The 19,933-nt window shown below is 31.9% G+C and overlaps 2 protein-coding genes and 1 long non-coding RNA gene across 3 annotated transcripts; 1 reads left to right on the forward strand and 2 right to left on the reverse strand.

The window, feature by feature from the left end:
* Positions 1-1,702: 1,702 nt before the first annotated feature.
* Positions 1,703-4,459, reverse strand: LOC114748779 (probable serine/threonine-protein kinase At1g54610). Its single transcript, XM_028937233.1, has 3 exons — positions 3,608-4,459; positions 2,506-2,790; positions 1,703-2,155 (listed from the first exon to the last, which is right to left on the reverse strand). The coding sequence occupies exons 1-3, from the start codon at positions 4,016-4,018 to the stop codon at positions 1,805-1,807; spliced, it is 1,047 nt and encodes a 348-aa protein (XP_028793066.1). The 5' UTR covers positions 4,019-4,459; the 3' UTR covers positions 1,703-1,804.
* Positions 4,460-4,461: 2 nt separating this feature from the next.
* On the reverse strand, positions 4,462-14,402 carry LOC114748780 (uncharacterized). The gene is made up of 3 exons (XR_003740506.1): positions 14,391-14,402; positions 13,546-13,551; positions 4,462-4,746 (listed from the first exon to the last, which is right to left on the reverse strand). It is a non-coding gene; the product is annotated as an uncharacterized LOC114748780 (long non-coding RNA).
* Positions 14,403-18,702: 4,300 nt separating this feature from the next.
* LOC114748782 (uncharacterized) lies at positions 18,703-19,933 on the forward strand. Its single transcript, XM_028937239.1, has one exon. It carries the CDS (start codon positions 19,329-19,331, stop codon positions 19,761-19,763), a length of 435 nt encoding a protein of 144 aa, XP_028793072.1. The 5' UTR covers positions 18,703-19,328; the 3' UTR covers positions 19,764-19,933.

Genomic DNA, 19,933 nt, shown 5'->3' on the forward strand with positions numbered 1-19,933 from the left:
TGCAACAGTCAACCTCACAGTATAGCCTTCAAGGTACAGGGACCAGACAAACACTAATGATTAATTTGAAAAAACCCAGTCAAATGCATCTTAGTCTAGTTCATTGACAAGTCATGGATATAGAATAGAAACTAAACATAGAAGATCTAAGGGATAAAACGTCATTTGAAATAGTATTTTTGAAAATTTTGAACGTAATGATGTTCATATCAGGAGTCCCATGAAACATTGAAATAAACAGACGCCTGCTCTACACAATTAAGCCAAGTGATGTAAAGGAATACATACTCCTAACTAAAAATGGGAGTTGCCTCAGCCAGGCAACATGGGACTCGCGCTCCGAAGTTATGATATCACATTCAGCAAGATAATTACAAGGAAGAGCGAAAACCCCCCAAAAAGAAAAATGAATAGTAGTTGCAGTTGTTGGAACCAGCCAAGCTTTAGTTCTCTGGTTTGTTTTTTAAGGTTCAATCAAAGTTCAAGATAACTTCACTTTTCTTTAATTTGCAATTGCCGAAATAGTGATAGCCAAAGACGTTTCATTTTAAAAAGGAGGAACAAAAAGCTTTAAATCTGGAAAACAACGAAAATAATAGCAGAGATGTCACTAAGTTGTTGCTGAACATAAATAACATATTCACTTTTAAACCAAGGCTATGCACACACCTTCTAGCTTCTTCATCCCGTGCTTTGGCATCAAATTCCTTGCTCGGAGGATACTTGGGCAAACTTGAAGGATCACAAGGTAAGGGCTTTGTGGTGAAGAAATGAATCACAAAAACACCAGAAGGAAGAAGTCATTGATAATGCATAGACACGTATGAAAGGAAACAATTGATCACGAAATATAAAACAATTACTTTTGAAGAACTCTGTCTGAGCTGATCATAGTAAACAATTATCAACTATAAATTAACAAGTGGTGAATATTGTAAGATGAATTACATACAAGCTTTATCATAGGACGGGGGAGATGTGAGACAACCCTTTTAGGTACTTGCAGCAATACACAATATATTTGAGAACTAATTACTGGCATAAATATTATCAACCAGAAATAATATCAGAGCATTTATATTCTTGTGTGTTGACAGAAATTCCAAAAACATTCAAATTTTCTAACAACTCAATGTTTAAAAAAGTTAAAGCAGATGCTCTGAACACTACAAACGACCCCCTCAACTTGCACTGACAGAGTTACATTTCACGTGAGAAGCATTTCAATAAGCAGGACCAACAAGCGAAATGACATCACCATTAAAAAAATGCCATATTATTTTCATCAAAATATGCATACCTCGCTCTTCAAAGCAGATGCTGCTGTTCCACGATCAGCAGGATCTATGGATAAAAGGGTTTCCATAAGTGCTAATGCAGGCGCAGGAAACTCCTTAAATGTTTCTCAACACACACCGCCTGTAGGGCTGTTGGGGCTTAAATATTGTTGCATGAGGTAGCTTTGATTTCCTCCAATAATCCTCAGAAGGCGAGCCACAAAGTTTAAAAATTTTATGTAACTGTTTCAACCTACAAGGAAGAAAATGTGTGTAATAATTTCCTTTGTAAAACCAAGCAGATTGAATCGCATGATAATTCAAGAACATGTTTTATGCAGAAAACACCAATCTTTCTGAATTTTTACATATATTTTCGTTCCAATCAAACCTATGCTTGCCTACAGTTCATAATTTTTGAAAGCTACCGCATGCAGTTTACAATAAAAATTGTAAACAAATAAACAGTGCATAACAATCATTTTGGCAAAAGTGACGGAAACAGAAAATGCATAAAAATGCCACATTCAAATTAGATGGTGAAAATTAAGTATGCACACCTCAGTTCTTCCTGGCATAATAGGCTTTCCAGCATACAGCTCAGCAAGTATGCAGCCTGTACTCCATAAATCAACTGCAGCGCCATAGTAAGTTGCTCCAAGCAAAAGCTCTGGAGGACGATACCAGAGCGTGACAACTCGACTAGTCAATGGCTGAATTTGATTGGGATTATAAAAGCTTGCCAAACCAAAGTCTGCAATCTTCAAGATTCCATTGTTGTCAATCAGAAGGTTGGATCCCTTAATGTCACGGTGCAGTACACCACAGCTATGGCAGTGATCAAGTCCACGTAGAAGTTGCTGCATATAACATTTGACCTGACAACTTCCAATAACAGAAGTAAGTCTCTTTGGAGGTTTCTTTAGGTCTTGTTCATACTTGATCTTAGTTATGTTCTGCCCCGAGAGGGAATCTTACTCTTTTGTGAAATATTTCTTACCGCACAGTTGCTTCATTTCCAATTTCCAAACTAAATGAATCGATCCTCAGCTTAGAAGTGAACAGGGATCAGCATCTTTAATTATTATCTTAAAATAACTACTATCAAATAAATAATTAGGTTGAACATCATATTAAAATAGACAATAATGACAGTTAGATTTTCTTGAGATATACGACAACCCTTCTTGCAAAGCAGTAGGCAAAAGAAAGAAGCTTCTGAAAGTACCTGCGCTTCAGTAAACTTTAGTCCAGGATGTGAAGCAAGCCCAGCCAAGTCATGTTCCATGTACTCAAAAACAAGGTATAGGCTGCAAGACATCCTTGATGTAACTAGACCTTCCAGTTTTATAACATTTGGATGATCAAGCCTACGAAGAATGTGAATTTCCCTTGCCATGAAACGAACACTCTCAGGTTCAAGATTATCGAACCTCACTTTTTTCAAAGCAACAATTTTCTTATGCTCAAGATCACGAGCCCTATAAACATTGCTATAAGTTCCCTGACCAATCTGCACTTTAAAGGACATAATTTATTATTAATAGCAAGTTAAAACAACAACAACGTAAAATAATTTCAAAAACTAACCGTGATTAAGCAGAAAATTTTACTAAGAAAAATCAAATTACTACAAGGACCTCAAGCCCCGTATTCGACCTCAACTTTCTGGCAAACATAATTTATCATACCATCAAAAATATATAATTTGAAATTTGAAACTAACAAACAGACGATATTGTAGTGAATTCACATTTAGAAACAGATGACATCAGTAAAACCATAATTTAGCAGTAAATAGTTAAGGATAACCTCATGAGCATTAGACCCACAATCGCCAATATTATTCAAGAATTATAGGCGGAAAAAAAAAAATCTTAGAATGAAGAGCAAAGAATCATTTAATAACATTTGATCATTAAGGAGGGTACAAAAAGTTGCAATTTAGCTCAATATGATCAAGAAGCAAAGAATTATCTTAGATATCAGTTCATCATCCTAGTTTGATATCAATAGTCAATGAGGGAGCAAGGAAGTTGGTTTGTCATTTGCACATTGCCATCTCTGGCAGCAAGCAGATTTTGGAAGTCTAGATAACTAAAAAAAAAGAAGTAAAAGATAGGAATAGCCCATCATATTTAAAATTTAACACAAGTTTTAGAAGTGATATTATGCAATAAACTGGAGGGAAAAAAGTAATCATAAAATATTAGCATACAAATCACTATGCTACACATCAAAGTTGGTAAAAACAAAAGGATAAAGAGCTCTAATGTCCGCAAAAAGGGAAGCATATAATGAGATATAGCCAGATCAAGAATGAAGCATACTTTATCCAACTTCTCAAAAGAATCTGCTCGTCGTGGCAACCATCCCTTGATAGCCTCTCCAGCCACCGCTGCCAACCATGAAGGCCACCCAGCTGCAACCTGCTCCCCTTCTGTGGCTTTTGGAACGCTACCAATTCCTGGATGCTGTGCAATAACATACTCTGGTTTCTCCCTCTTCCTTTCAAAATGATCAACTTGTAAACGCACAGAGCCATTTCCTTGTTTATCCATGGATGCAGTTCGACCATCAGTACTATCGCATCTATCCTTCACTCGATATCCATCCTCTCTCCTTGACGAAGTGGCCCTAGATCCACGGGAGTCCAACGAAGCCTTATTTGATAATCGCTCCCTTGGACTCTCCCTACTGTCGTCAATGGCTGAGGGCTTGCAACAAACGCAACCCATCATGCAACAAACGCAACCACCAATCTCAATGTCCACTCAAACTGTATCTCCACAATATTATCATGTTATCCTCTCCTGAGCTATAATCACCAATTCACTCAAAGCACACCTCAAATGTCATACAATAACTTCAAATGTAAAGTTATTACAAAGTACCACAGTATTCATCTCAACCCAAATGCGGCCTCAAATCACCAAGTAATTGACATATTCCACCCACCAAAACACAAGAAGCACAACAGCCTCAAGACTTCAAGGAATCAAAAGCTAGAAATCTCCAAAATGCTCAATAGACCACAAGGAAAAACATAATAACTTGAAAATGACCGTTCTTCGGCTCAGTAGAATGCCTTTCCAAACAAAAGCTCGCTACTTTCTAATCCAGGAACATACAACTTTCCAAATTTACAAGGAGAGGAGTCAAAATAGCAATACCCAGTCCTCAAAACCTTGTAAAAGCTGATTTTCACCGCAAATATGTTAAACACAGACCTTATGAAGCTTTCCCAGCATCCAAACTGAATGAATGACAAAAAGGGCATCACCGCATCTCAGAGCTTGCGCAGAGAAGCCATGGATCTAGGGCACAATGATTTGAGAAACCCGAGCTTGTGTATTTGGAAGATGAAGAGATGCCAGTAACACAATAAAAATTATTTTATATATTTAATTCAATGAAGATAAATTAATGTTGGCAGTAGTAAAAAATTAAAAACATGTAAATATAGCCTCTCGCGGCGCTTATTTATGTTGCGAAGAGGAGTGTCCCCAGCACTGCAGGCTGCAGCTTTCAGTGAAGAGAGAGAAAAGCTGTGAAGCGAAACTCAGTGCATGAAGACATTCTTGTTCTTACCATAAGGCCACGCGCTTAGGAAAGGATGAGGTATATGCCAATAATTGCCACTTTTTTATGACAGACATTAATTGGTAATTACTTTTCTTAGGTCGTCCATTGAATTAAAGTTTTGAGAAAATTTTTCAGCCTAAAAACGGATGAGAAAATTCCTTTATGAAAAATATTTTTCACGATCCATGCATCCCAATTTTGATATGCATGACTCTCTATCATGTATTTTCATTTTGATGATTAAATTATAGTTAAAAAAAATAAATTTTTCAATGTTTTGTTACCAAGTTCAAAACGAGTAATTATAAAACTTCACAAAACTCACATCTGTCCATTAAATTTCTGGCAGCTAGCCGACTTGAGCTGTTTAAATTATTTACTGTATGTTTTTTTCTTCAGTGATGTAGTCACTGTATGTTTTGTGACCCAGAGAATTTATTTATTTTTACTTCATATATATTTTGTCCTTCTAACACCCAAGGATCATTATTTTAGTAATACAGCCATATCAGCTATCAAAGAATATCAAATAGTAGTTGTGTAATTATTTTTCTTCCAGATTAATATTATGTTTATTATGAAAACTTTGCAGGTGACCCTCCGGTTTTGTCCAAAAAAAAAACCTGACTCTCCTGTCAACTCTGTCTTCAATCAGTCATCAGTCAATTTATAATTTTATTAATTCCACAGTTGTGTTTTAAGATTAAAATATCTGGTTCTTAATATAAGATTTTGTTTGATTTTTATTTGATCCTAAATATAAGACCCCAATCCACTTGTTTTCAAATTTATATATTTTTTTTTTAAGTAATCCTTCTAATAATATTATTTTAGCCAATACACTTGATAACAAATATATTTAGAAAAAAAACACTCTATTTATTACAAATAACTAACTTAACTTATTTTCTTAGTCTCCTTAAATTAGTCAACTAGCTCTTATAATTAGGACCGGCGGAAGTACATTTTTTTTAAAAAAAAAGTCAAGTAAGGATAATCTTTACCCTTAATGTGCATAATTATTGACTTTTCATAATTTTGTATTATATATAATCTATATGAATTCATATTATTCACAAATTGTAACTTATTTTAAACTTAATATTACCTCTGGTCTTTAATATAAAACCTCATTTGATTTTATTTTGATTCTAAATATAAGATCTCAATCCACCTTGTCTCTCATATTTATATTTTTTTTCAAGATAGTCCTTCTAATAATAGTAATTCTAACCAATAAACTTGATTTATAAGAATATTTTAGAAAAAAAACACAACATCTATTTATTAAAATAACTATCTTAACTTATTTCCATAATCTCCTTAAATAGGAACTAGTTTTTTATTTAGACCGCCCTGAGTATAAAATAAAGGTACCTGAAAAATGGGTTAACTATCAAGTATCAAGCCCAATGCCTGATTTTGTATAGCTGAGCTAGTTTGCCAACTTAGTATATAGAATTAGATTTAAAAAATGAAAATATATTAATATTAATATTAATAATATATTTTAGTTGAGCTAAACTGATATATGATCATCTAGGATCAATTCTATTGAACTATCTGGTCATTTAAACACATCATGCATGGATCTACCATTTCTAATGGTAGAAAAATAAATTATGTTAAATTATAAGGCCATGAATCCATGATAGAAACTAGATAAGAAAGATAATTAAGTTAATAGTACTTCTCCGGTCCTAAATGTAAGACCCTTATACTAGTGAATATAAGGATCTTACATTTAGAACCGGAGGAGTAGTACTTATCAAAAGAGATCCCTACTAATTGGGGGAATTCATGTGGTGTGTAAACTAAAGTGCCCTTGCTATGCCCGTAAAGATAGGATATTTACTTTATGGGCGGAAAAAAATTACTGATAACAGGAAAAGTTAGTGGGAGAATGAGGAGCGCGTGTGAGAGGAGAGTCTGAAAGGCGCGTGGGGGAGGAGAGGCAGCGTGAGGTACGAAGGGAGAAAGAAGGGAGGATGGTTTAGGTCATTCAAAGTCGTTGGCTTTTCCACTGCCTTATCAGTTAATTTCATAAATTTTGTTAGGTGGCAGAATTTGAATTTACCATCCTACCCCATTCACTCCCCACCGTGAAAAACTGGGTATGTGGTCCCCATCCCCCCCTCATCCAACGGTCCTGGATCCCCTCTCTTCTCTCATCCTGCGCCCCACGTCGCTCCTTCAGTATATATTTTTAATATTATCTCTAATCTTTTTAATAGAGACTTTATTTAATTTTTATTTTAGTTTTTAAATATAAAATTCTAATCATTTTGTCTTTTATATATATTTATTTTTTAAGATAAAATCAATAAACTTAATTATTAAAAATATTTTAAGAAAGACAATACATATTTATTACAAATAACTAATTTTAACTTATTTTTTTAATTTACTTAAATTAATCAATTAATTCTTTTTTTTAGTTAAGATTGAAGGTGAAGGTAGTATTATCGTCTTAGGCAAACAAACGCCTCTGTCCTGTCTCTTTCACTTTTGGGCGATCGCTCTTCTTACATGACTGGTTCCCATCTCTTTCCCTTTTCAGGTTCTCTTGTTAACACGAAGATTAGAGTCTGTAGCACTTTATTATTTCAACATTACTCCTGTCGTAATCGTCTTGCATGACTTCTGTTATTTCTAAACCAATAATGGTTTTGCGGGAAAAAAATTATTAAGTTACTTGTTTAAAAATTATAGAAAAATTATAATAAGATCTCATTCAAGACAATTAAATACAAAAAATACCTTAAAATTATCAAATTATTCTAAGATTCTAAGAAACCTCATTGCAAAGGATTTTATTTGTTTAATTATCAGATTACCTGTATTTTTTAAAAAAAGATATACATTGATAACTGAAAATGCAGTCATTAACAACTTAAAATATAATAATTAACAACTATTATGACAGATATTAACAACTCATGCATTACATTTTTGTAAGGCACTGAGAAAATATGTTGTTAATTCATGTCACGATAACCGTCAATCGTTATATCTTAAGTTATTAACTATTGTTTTTTCAGTTGTCAATACATAATTAAAAAAAAGAACAATTTGGTAATTAAAAAATAAAATTTTTTGCAATAATATCTCTTAAGACTTTAAAATAATTTAATGATTTTAAGGGATATTTTTATATTTAATTATCTTGTATATGACCTTATTGCAATTTTTCCAAAATTTTATTCACTAAAAAAGTCTAAATTTAAATTGGTACAACTTATTTTTAACGGGTGTAATTGTGGAATATATTTTTAATGTTGTGCAAATGATTTTCATTTGGGTTGATATGATTGTCAGTACTTATAGTTTGATCAAATTTTTTTTATTTTGATTCTCATATTTTCAAATAGTTGGTTTTAATCACTATCATTTATAGTTTCATAATATTTTGGTCTGACTTTAACAAATGGTCCTTATACTTATAACAAATTTTAGTTTCAATCTCTATATTAACTAAAACCAATTATTTAAGAATACAAAGAAGAAAATTAAAACTTGATCCAACTATAAAGAGCAAAAATAATACTAACCGTTCTTATTTTGAAGATTTTTTATTAACATAGTTAAAAGATAAATTGCTTAGTGTTGAGGATGAGCTGCAGCAAAGATTTTTCCCCTCTTTTAAGAATGAGTGTCACCAGAAAACGATTGAATACAAAACATGCTTCTGACCAGGCAGTGGTTACAAAAGTATTTATAAATATTTATTAATAAAAATTTCATATTTTTTTAATTTTAAATGTAAAACTCATTTTATAATATAAATTATACTATAAATAATTAACAGCAAAAATTGAGTCCACACTCTTGCAAGTATCTGAATTACATCGTCATACCTTTGTTGCTAGGATTTTTTTTTTTGGCCTTTTTGCGTGGGATCAAGGGTTTCGTATATTCATTTATTGCATAGCCTAACCTCTTTAATCTTATGTTCGGCATGAGGAAATCAGAGAGAAAAAAATAGTAAAAAAAAAATTAATAGACTCAGTTTAAAAAATTGAAGAAATGAGATCATGAAATCTTAAATAAAAGAACATACAAGATAAAAGGGAGAAATTTAATTAAAAACTTTTAACTCCACTCTTTCAATTTTTCAAAATTAAGCTTATTAAAAAAATTTTCCTCTCTTTTTTTTTTTTCTTCCCCAATTTCCCTCCTAACAAACAATAAGTTAGGTTCGCACATGAGAGCTAGAAATCAAATCCCAACCACTCGCTTGTAACATACACCAATCTAAACGGGTCTAAATAAAACTCTTCTAATTTTAAATGTGAGAGTCGGACAACTAATTTATAAACATTTAAAAAAATAGTTAAATTAATTATTTAAACAAAATATATGTTAGTTTTGCTAAAATATCTCAGTTAATCATTTGTATTGGATTGTTCAAGGAAAAAATTATAAAATTATGAGATAAAATAGATAGATATTATACTCCTCTTCTTTGGTCCTTAATATAGACCCAGTTCTTGAGTTGGTTTTGGTCCTAAGTATAAAACCCATTTCTTATATTTATTAATTTTCTCTAAATTACTTCTATAGACACTCCTTCAACCATAATCAAGCAGAAGATGGAGAGGGAGTATTAAGAAAGATAATTATGGGGTTTTAGAAAAATGTGTCACTTTTCTTATAATTAACTAACTTACCTAACTTCCTTAATATAATCAAATTAATTAAATGATTTTATATTAAGAACTGAGAAAAAGTATTTAAAAACCAAAGCAACTCTCTGAATTAGTTACTAAATTTAGGACAAGATGGAGGGTCTTTTATTGCGAATAAAAACTAATCTAATTATAAAGATGCGGCCATGCCGCTCATACTTACAAAGATATTGAGTATTGCTCAAATCCCATAATTAATGTGTTCGTTTGATAATAGATAGTAATATGTTAGTACTTTTCTGGTTCTTAATATAAAACCCAGTTAACTAATTTGATTAAATTAAGGAAATTAGGTAAGTTAGTTAATTGTAAGAAATGTGACACGTTTTTCCTAAAATATCATAACCATCTTTCTTAATACCTCATCTTCCTCTTCTACTTAATTATGGTTCAAGGGGCATCCATAAGGATAATTTAAAGAAAATTGATAAATATGATAAATATTCTTATATTTAGGACCAAAACTAACTTAATAATGAGTCTTATATTAAGGACCGAAAGAGTATATTTATAAACATCGCAACACTAATATTCTCTGAAATTCAATTTATCTAATCTTTCTTCAAACAAAGTGAGAGAAAGAGCAAACTAATGATGATTTAGTCCTCCTGACAATTTTCTTAAACATGGTCAAGAGTATGAAGCCTATAGGTAAAAAAAAATATGCTTAAAACACTACTTCTAATGAACATGCAAGTATTAAAAGATAACTCAGTATTACCCAGATTTAAAAAAAAAAAGGGAAAAGAAAAGAGAACAAGAAAACTAGGACAAGAAAAGATACTAGAGAGTAGGATTTGGGACAATAGAAGCAGAAATGGGAACATCGTGAAGGGAAGCCACATAGACCATTAAATAATGAACAGTTATCTAATTAATCATTTGTGCATGAATTTATATCTTTGCCTTCTTGGCCGAAGCAATGTGTTGAGGTTGGTGGGACCTTTTGAGGAGGGGGCTACCCCGATAAGGGTCCACCCTGTTGCCTCATCTCTAGCAAACCCCCAAATCTTTCACAATCCTAACTCCTAAGTTGGTCAAAAAGCTCACAGACACAACAGCTTTTCTCAATCCAATAGCCTCACATTGGATGCCTCACCTTGTCTAATAATTAACGTTTGCTGTATCAACGGTAGTACTCTAGTACTATTTATAAATTTGAGATTTAAAAATTTTTAGATTTTTTTGTGAGATTTTTTCATGCGTAAATAGTAAATACTCACTCTAACTGCATGTAGGGCATCTTTTTGAAGTGTTTTTTTTTTAAAAAAATCTTTTTATGAAGAATTTGATAGTTTTAGATAACATTAAATATTTTTCTTTCATATATCTCCATATTTAATAAGGGTAACGAGGACTTTGAAAGAGAGCAAAAATTACTATTGTATTCTAGTTTAGTGTTCTTTCTATTTTTAATATAAGAGCTAATTATGAAGTTAATGTTAGTCTTATATCTAAGACTTATATATATTTAGCAAAAAAATTTTTAGATTAACCCTATTGATATTCTCCTAATAACAATCAAGTAAGAGATGAAAGGAGAGAATTAAAGAAGATGCTTAGAATGTTTTAAAAAAATATGTATCATATTAACTAATTTAACTAACATCTTTAATCTATTCAAATTAGTTAATTAGGTCTTATACTACCTCTGGTCCTAATTATAAGAACTAGTTGACTAATTTGAGGAGATTACAGAAGTAAGTTGTGTTAGTTATTTGTCCTAAATAGGTGTTTTCTTTCATAAAATATCCTTGCTAATCAAGTGTATCGACTAGAACTATTATTATTAGAAGGACCGTTTTGGAAAAAAAAGTATAAATATGAGAGATAAAATGGATTGGGGTCTTATATTTAGAACTTAAAATAAAAATTAAACAAAATCTTATATTAAGAGCCGGAGATAATATTATGGAGCGGAAAGGTATATAACTGATAAGGATTATATTTTGCCCAAGACCCTTGAATCTAGTGATTCAAGTTGCCAGCCTCCTTCTATGGGGCCTGAGGACGCAAAATCAAATCTGTGCTCAGGGAGGCTCACATACGCCACCTCATGTTTAAACATGATGATATGAAAAGATGCCAAGTGTCGTTTGAATTAAACGAGTCTGAGACATGCTATTAACTCTAGAGTTTATAGGATTGAGGATCCAAATCCTCTTTTATGCGTGTCCCTTTGGTGATTATGAGTTCGTTAATTATGAGCGGAGATTCCTAAGCACACGATGTAGAATCATTAGATTGGATATCAGGCAAAATGAGAGAGTAATTTGCAAGCTTCATTTGGAGATATTGGACATGTTCCTAGTAGAAAATCCTGACCAGGCACATCTTTTAGACTACATTTGCTTTGGGATATAATTTTTTTTTTTTGATAGATAGCGCATGTACTTTCATGCCACGCCAAGGTTTGGATTTGATCGCAAATAATTTAATTCAAAATAATTTCATGGGAAAATCTGTTTTATTATAAAATTTAATTGATTTTGACTTGATCACTTACACATGTAAAATTGCAATATATTGTCTTATCCTTGTTGCCAATATGAGAAATTCACTTATGGATAATTTCTAGACGCCTTTATAAATGTTATTCTTCCTGTCTTAAATACTATCACCGGTATTCAATATAAGATTTTGTTTGATTTTTATTTTAGTTATAAATTTATGACATCAATCCACTTTGTTTCTTATATTTATGCCTTTTTTTTCAAGATATTCTTTTTAATAATGATAGTTCTGGTCAATATAGTTGATTAACAAGGATATTTTAGAAAAGACAATATATATTTATTACAAATAATTAACTTAACTTATTTTCTTAATCTTCTCAAATTTATCAATTAACTCTTATATTTAGGACCGGATGTAGTATAAGACTTGTCTTTTTTAATATAATTTACATTACAAAATAAAAATTTGAGATCTGAGACCCGTTAAGTTGAGAAGGACAAGTGTACCAGAAATTTGAGGAGGCAGCATGTGCAAAAGGTAGAAACCTTAATGATATGTCACGCAGATATTGTTGTGAGTGGCATGGGTTTCTTCAAATTAGAATGATTCGGGTCACAGGATAAGCATCATTAGGTTCAAGACTAGCAGTACTGGTACTAATATACTAGCGCCAGATTCTTGAAGTTCTAAGTGAAGATTATGATCATTAAAGTGGGCTCAACCATGTTTTTACAACTAACCTTATGATTACCACTTAAACTCCCAAGGGTATCTTTCTCACACATAATAAAAAGGTTTCTCAGCCAAAAGGCTCAACCTTTTTCCCTCACCCTTACTGTTCCCTCCCTATGAGATTCCTTGTACCCAAAGCAAATATTCTTGATAAAGTAGCTGAAAGTTGTATCCTCTTTTTGTCCCCAGAAAGAAAATATCTCCTTTATATATATATATATATATATATATATATTAATGTATCTAATACTATCTTTAATCCTAAACATAAGATTTAGTTCATAATTGCACTGTCTGCATCTTATACTTATACTTAGGACTAGAGGTGGTACTATTTTTTAGAGAAATCCTAGTCATGCATTTAATTCTATTTAAATATAAAGGCTTCAGGGTTAGCACTAAGAAAACAAAGTTAGAATTGGCCTTAAAAAATAAAAACAGCACAAAGGCAGAACAGAGCCTGTGTTTCAATGTAACTTAGTATCTAAATCAAAGAGGCAATATATAGCACTCAACTTTGATGCTCTTTCCCTTTCTTGCACAATAAAAACTCCTTAATTAATTTGAATAGATTAAGAAAACTAAATAAATTATTTAATATTAATAAATATGATAAGATCTGCTTAAAATAATCTTACATATAAACTTAGAGAGGCCAAATCCATATGATATTAGATTAAATTAGTTTATAAGTTAGCTAAATTAGTTTTAAAAATAATAAAAAATATGAGAAGTAAAATGAATTAAAATTTTATATTATCCTAACGATGTCTTGTATTGTTCAGGATAGAATTAATATACGACACCTTAGCCTACAGTTCAACTACCGTGAACTTATTGTAATCTATTTGTATTTTATTTTTATTTGTTGTTGGCTAATGCACTGCCTGATATTTGTCGGCAATTTTATCAAAATACTATACATAGTAAAAATAATTACCTAAATACTATATTGTGAGAACTATTTACCTATATACTACTACATCTTTTTAAAACCCGTTCACACCATGATGAATTTTCACTCCGACAGCTATGCTTTTAAAGTAAAAAAAGAAACTCATTAAGGCTAAGAACGAGTTCAACTATCTCCATTTTCATTTTTGACGAAAATTACAACCAAGTACCCAATTTATTAACTTCCTCCCTGTGTCTTGTGAATTTTGGAGGAAATTACGGTTAAAAACCCCATCTCATCATATGAAAATGTATAAATAAATTAAATAAATAATACCTCATGTCCTTAATATAAGACCTTGTTTGACTTTTATTTTAGTCCTAAATATAAGATCCCAATCCACTTTATCTCTCATATTTATATATTTTTTTCTAAAGTAGTCCTTCTAATAATAAGAGTTCTAGTCAATACGCTTGATTAGCAAGGGTATTTTAGGAAAGACAACACCTATTTAGGATAAATAACTAACTCAACTTACTTCCTTAATCTTCTCAAATTAGTCAATTGGCTCTTATAATTAGGACCGGAGGTAGTATAAAATATTTAAAACTTAATAGGTTGACAAAATCACTTCAAATAATGTAATAAACAAACACCAAAAACTATCATTATAAAAGTGTCCTGTTACTAGAGCTTTCTCTTCTTTCACAGTGAGAGTGTCATGTTACCTTAAATCATTTAGAAATAAACAAAAACAAAATAAATAAGAATAGGTGTTGGAGAAAAATAAGAAAATTAATACTACATCTAGTCCTAATTATAAAAACTAGTTGACTAATTTGAGAAGATTAAGGAAAGAAGTTAAGTTAGTTATTTGTAATAAATAGGTGTTTTCTTTCTTAAAATATCTTTACTAATTAAGTGTATTAGCTAGAACTACTATTGTTAAAAGGATTATCTTAAAAAAAAGTATAAATAAGAAAGATAAAATGAATTTGAGTCTTATATTTAGAATAAAATAAAAATTAAATAAAATCTTATATTAAAAATTAGAGATAATATATGGATAAATAGTTCCCACGGCTAATTATTTTTACTGTGTATAGTATTTTGATAAAATTGCCGATATCTGTCTCTCCGGATGAAGTAAAATTGTGGCAGGGAAGCTCGGGAGAGCAGAACTAGCAGTGACGTACAGACAGAATTCTGGCATCAACTTCCAGTTGACTGTTTTTTCTTTTCCTTTCTAATTTTTGGGGCTTTTATTTAAGGCCCACTTTTTAGGGTAAACTATTTGACCCATTCAATTATAGACGATGCTCTTTTATTTCAAATCAGATGTTCAGATTAATGGGAGTTGGGTCAACTAGAAAGAAATTATTTAAATTCCTATTAAAAAATATTTATATTTAATGCTCCATAGTATCTCAAATAGAATTACTTCTAATAAGAAGATAACTATGCTGACAAAAAAAAATCAGATGTTAAGAAAGTATTTGAATGGCTTCTTTGATACTATTTCTGGTTCTAAATATATGAACTAGTTGATTAATTTGAATAGATTAAAAAAATAAATTAAGTTAGTTATTTGTAATAAATAGTTGATTTTTTTTAAAAAATATTCTTAGTAATTAAGTTTATTGTTTAGAACTACTATTAATAGAATGATTATATTAAGAAAGAATGAATGAATATGAGAGACAAATTGGATTGTGGTCTTATTTTTAGGATCAAAATAAAAGTTAAATGAGGTCTTATGTAAGTACCGAAGCTACTATTTCACAAGTCACAAGTTAAAATCCCATGCTGAAAAATTGTTCTCTTTTTCAAAAAGCAGGCGACAATGATTTAAACTCAGATCCATTAAGGGTCAGTCAAATGATTTTGGGTATAATCCTCGTCGGCACTGAGCTTAGAATTATTAAATATTTTTTCAACGAAGTATTTGTATTGAAATATTCTAGATCCAACAGTAGCACCTCTTGATTCACTTCAGACAAGGCTCACACATAAAAGAGCATTTATACCTTGAGAAGTCTTTCTTTTCTTTTTTTGGCCTGAAAGAGAAGTCTTTGAAATACAACAGCCACAGAGCCATCTTGAGGCTCATCGCTTTCATTTATCTGCCAATTTGTCACGAAAAATATTAAGGGAAAATCCCAGAAAAAGCTCTTGGAATATATCAAATCCCAGATTGGGCCCTTAAATTTCGAAAATGACAGAATGAGTCATTGACCCAATTTGTCATTTGTGAAATTCAGGCGAATTGACATTTTTGCCCTTAAGCAAAAGTGAGTAGTTATTCTTTAAACAAATCTAGGTAACGTTTATACTGTTCTAGTGATTACAAGATTCGTTGTAGTTAATAATAAGGTACCTGACAATAATAAGATACCTGACTATGAAAAAATGAGTAGTTATTCTCTACACAAATCTAGGTAATGCTTACATTGTTCTAGTGATTACAGCATTAGTTGTAGTTAATAACAAGACACCTGACTATGAAAAAGTGAATAGTTATTCGCTATACGAATCTAGGTAACACCTAAACTCTTATAGTGATTCCTTGAATCATTGTAGTGAATGAATAAATGAGGGCAAAATTGTCAATTCGCCTGAATTTCACAAATGACAGATTGGGTCAATGACCCATTCTGTCATTTTCGAAATTTAAGGACTCAATCTGGCATTTTCCATATTCCAAGGACCTTTTTTGGGATTTTTCCAAATATTAAATCCCAGTTCTTATATCCTTTTGTGATTTCTCAATAATACAACGAGTAGATTTCTTCACGAGTCAATATTGATTAAGTGATTTTAAAATTTGTTTAGAATAAATCCAACTTTTGTACCTAATTACTTCCTGGAGAAAATTAAATACATTTTCTTAAACATTATGCAAAGTTTGTTAGTTTAAGATGAATTGTATTGTTGTTTCTTAATTATGAATAATATCTCTTTCTTTTTAATAATTTTTATATCATATATTATACTAGTATTGAGACCATAACAGAGGAAAATTAGACATGACGCCTATTGAAAAGAAAATAGCTAAAAATCATTTGAGATGATACAAACATACACAAAAAAAGCCATTGAAGACAATAGCGAGGGGAGTGGATCAAATAATATAAAGTTCTCTAAAGAGAAATAGAGAAAGATAACCAAAAACACTTAATGTTGTGATTGAACAAAGTCTTTTTGTTAACATTCTATTTAAGAATTTAGCTTTTTGACAGAATACAATACTACCTCTTGTCCTAATTATAAGACTCAATTGACTAATTTGAGGAGATTAAAAAAAGAAGTTAAATTAGTTATTTGTAATAAATAGATGTTGACTTTCTTAAAATATACTTACTAATCAACTATATTAACTAGGACTACAATTATTAGAAGGACTATCTTGGAAAAAATACATAAATATGATAGATAAAATGGATTGGGGTCTTATATTTAGGATCAAAATAAAAGTCAAACAGGATCTTATATTAAGAACCGAAAGTAGTAACATTATATGATCCTCCATGAAGTCGATCTCATCTAGTAGGATAAAACTTATATTTTTTTATGTATATTACTAGTATTGATCCTGATTACTCAATGATATACGTGAAGATATGAGAGAACATCTGGTAAAGGAATTTAATATGTGGCCTCCCACTATACATGCCAGAGATGGATTGTGACATGCAATTTACACAACGATTTTTCCACACAGATATTAATTGCAGAACGTGCTTGGTTGCAAGTTGTGCTGGCCCTGAAGCAAGCAACCGTGAGCAGAACCCATGGAGTTAATTGATTTTATATATATAGTAGTCGACATAAAATAAGGAAAAAAAAACTATATGTGTAAAAAAATAAAATATTCATCATTTCATATATAATTTAATTAATATTTTAGGTCCTCTTTTAAATATATCACATAATGCATAATGATAGATTATCCAATTTACAAAACAGGACAGGTCACGAGCAGCACCATTATCTAGCTGTTAAAACGGATGACTGAAGCTTCCTGTAAATGAGAGGGCTTGATATCACTTATAATTTCAAGCCAATCAGTATCTTGAGGGGAAGAGAACAATATTTAATTCAAGAACATCACTCTCCATTACTATATGAATGATAGCTATAAGATGAATCTTTTTAGCCGTTGCTCTGTCTTCAAAAGCAAGAGTCAATTTTTCCACTCCAATTAGCTGTGTGGGACAAATCACTAAAACCCCATGATGACTTTTTCCTCTTTATCTATAGAATTTCAAATTTTGTGTGCGATGCGACTGGATAGTTTTGTCATTGGGTGGGTCTGCAGAACAACAAAAGAGTCTCAATATTCTTCAGATCAAAAAGCAACCTTCCTCATAGAATATCACAAATCTGACCTGGAGATTCGAAATAGTCGGCATGTTTTCTGGCTTTTTCTCCTCTGAATCTTCTTCTTTTCTTTTTGGTTGTTCCTTCCTATTATAAATATCAGATGGATGCGTCAGTTTCGTGAAACTGTAAATTCAGGTGAAAAGGGTCCCCTGTGACTGTGAGATTAGGGATGTAAAAAAAAAAAGGTGGAATACACCCATACAGTGAGATAACAATCAGACCCAAAATTTAAATGGTTAAGTTAATAAGAACAAGGAGGGCAAAAGAATGAGAATGATGAAGAGGAGGAAATCTGACCCATCACTGTCACTTTCTCATCCTCATACGCAATTATGTTGAACAGAAGTTATTAAAAATTTGTGATGATCGGTGGAAAATTACCGGCTATACTTATCCATACAGCAAATCAAGTCATTGCCTTTAAGATTAAGGTGAATGGAAAGTATTAAAAATTTGGGATGATAGGTTGAAATTTTTTCTGCTATACTTATCCAAACACGAAATCAAGTCATCCCCTTCAAGATTAAGACGTGAAATCACATAAAGTTAAAAAAAATCATATAGTCTAAGAAGGGCAACTGGATAATGAAAACCCAGGGCCCTACCAGGAAAGCCAAAGTATTCCATTTCAACACAATGATGTGAAAATAATCTTTTAAAGTAAACAGTTATGCAGACCCATTTCCTTGACCCACGCCAATATTCCTCATAGAAACAAGAAAAGAAGGAGCCATATTAGCATAAGCATGGCATTTTGTGCATATGGGGATTGGTGGGTTCATGATCATGAAAGCAATCTCTACATATGCAATTGATAACATATCACTCAACTTGCATCCTATGCAGATCCAAATCTCATAATTTATTCTTTTCTCTATAAGTAGTAAGTGCTACATGTACCTGCCGTTCCAGATCTGCATCATATCTTTCCACAACATCTTCGTCTCTAGCAATTCCTAGTTTTCTTGTTCAAATTGCTGAGGAAAGGGTTCTGTCCATTTTTTGATTGTTTGTTTGTTTTGGTCACGGGGATATCTAGATTCTCTACTGCTTCGAATTTCAAATGCTATAGTATTGTACCTCACGATACAGTACAGACATGGCCATGTATTCTGGTTTTTCTTGTTCCAGCCTTAGTGGAAGAATGACCTCTATCGATTTGTTTGGAAGATCCATCAGTAAATTTTAGCTAGGTTTGTTGAATCAAGCACGACATGACTATTTAATCGATGCTTCAAACATTTTGATCGAGGTTAATTTGGAGTATCCGAATCTTACTGGAGATTTTTTTTCTTTTTTTAATCCTGATCGATGGCTTCTCCCGGTTTTTTTCTGATCTGTCTTCTGCACTCTGCGATAGCCCTAACCTGCGGATCACTCATGATTTTCTTCTCCGAGGAGATCTCGGAGTTCAGCCACGGCAGCGAGACAGCGAAAAAGCTTCAAGGATCAACGCCTCACGATCAATTGCTAGTTCGAACTTCCGATTCGTTCTCCGGATTACTCCTGTTCACTATCGGATTCATGCTATTCATGGTGGCTTTTGCGAAGGACAGAGAGTTTCAGAGCTTCTTCGCAAAAGGATGCATCGCTGTTCACATTTCCATGGCGGTATGGAGATTTGGATTCTTGAGGAAGGTTGAAGATCTGGCCCGTGACTGGCCCAGACAAGCCATCGGAGACCTGGCATTGGCAGTTTCGTGGGTCTTCTTTCTTGTGTATTCATGGAGAGAGAAGTATGATTAGTCCTCATAGGACTGATTTACACAGTACAGAACTCTGTCTCATACAAAAATGGCAAACACTTCCCCTACACATGACAAAGCCATGGTTGTTCAGTGTAATTTACAGAGACATTGGTACAAAATGTTCATGCTTTATGAGTTTCATAATACATATCTTACTGACAGTGGACA

The sequence above is a fragment of the Neltuma alba genome, unplaced genomic scaffold, assembly GCF_004799145.2.
Source record: "Neltuma alba isolate B1F8T4 unplaced genomic scaffold, ASM479914v2 tig00005819_pilon, whole genome shotgun sequence".
Classification (NCBI taxonomy): domain Eukaryota; kingdom Viridiplantae; phylum Streptophyta; class Magnoliopsida; order Fabales; family Fabaceae; genus Neltuma; species Neltuma alba.

What these genes read in the sequence shown, in the direction of transcription:
- LOC114748779 (XM_028937233.1), bottom strand. Translation starts at nt 4,018, where the DNA reads ATGATGGGTTGCGTTTGTTGCAAGCCCTCAGCCATTGACGACAGTAGG. An exon ending in CTTTTGAGAAGTTGGATAAA is followed by an intron (nt 2,791 to 3,607) that starts GTATGCTTCATT and finishes TTTAAAGTGCAG; the next exon opens with ATTGGTCAGGGAACTTATAG. An exon ending in TAAAGTTTACTGAAGCGCAG is followed by an intron (nt 2,156 to 2,505) that starts GTACTTTCAGAA and finishes GGAAGTTGTCAG; the next exon opens with GTCAAATGTTATATGCAGCA.
- LOC114748782 (XM_028937239.1), top strand. Translation starts at nt 19,329, where the DNA reads ATGGCTTCTCCCGGTTTTTTTCTGATCTGTCTTCTGCACTCTGCGATA.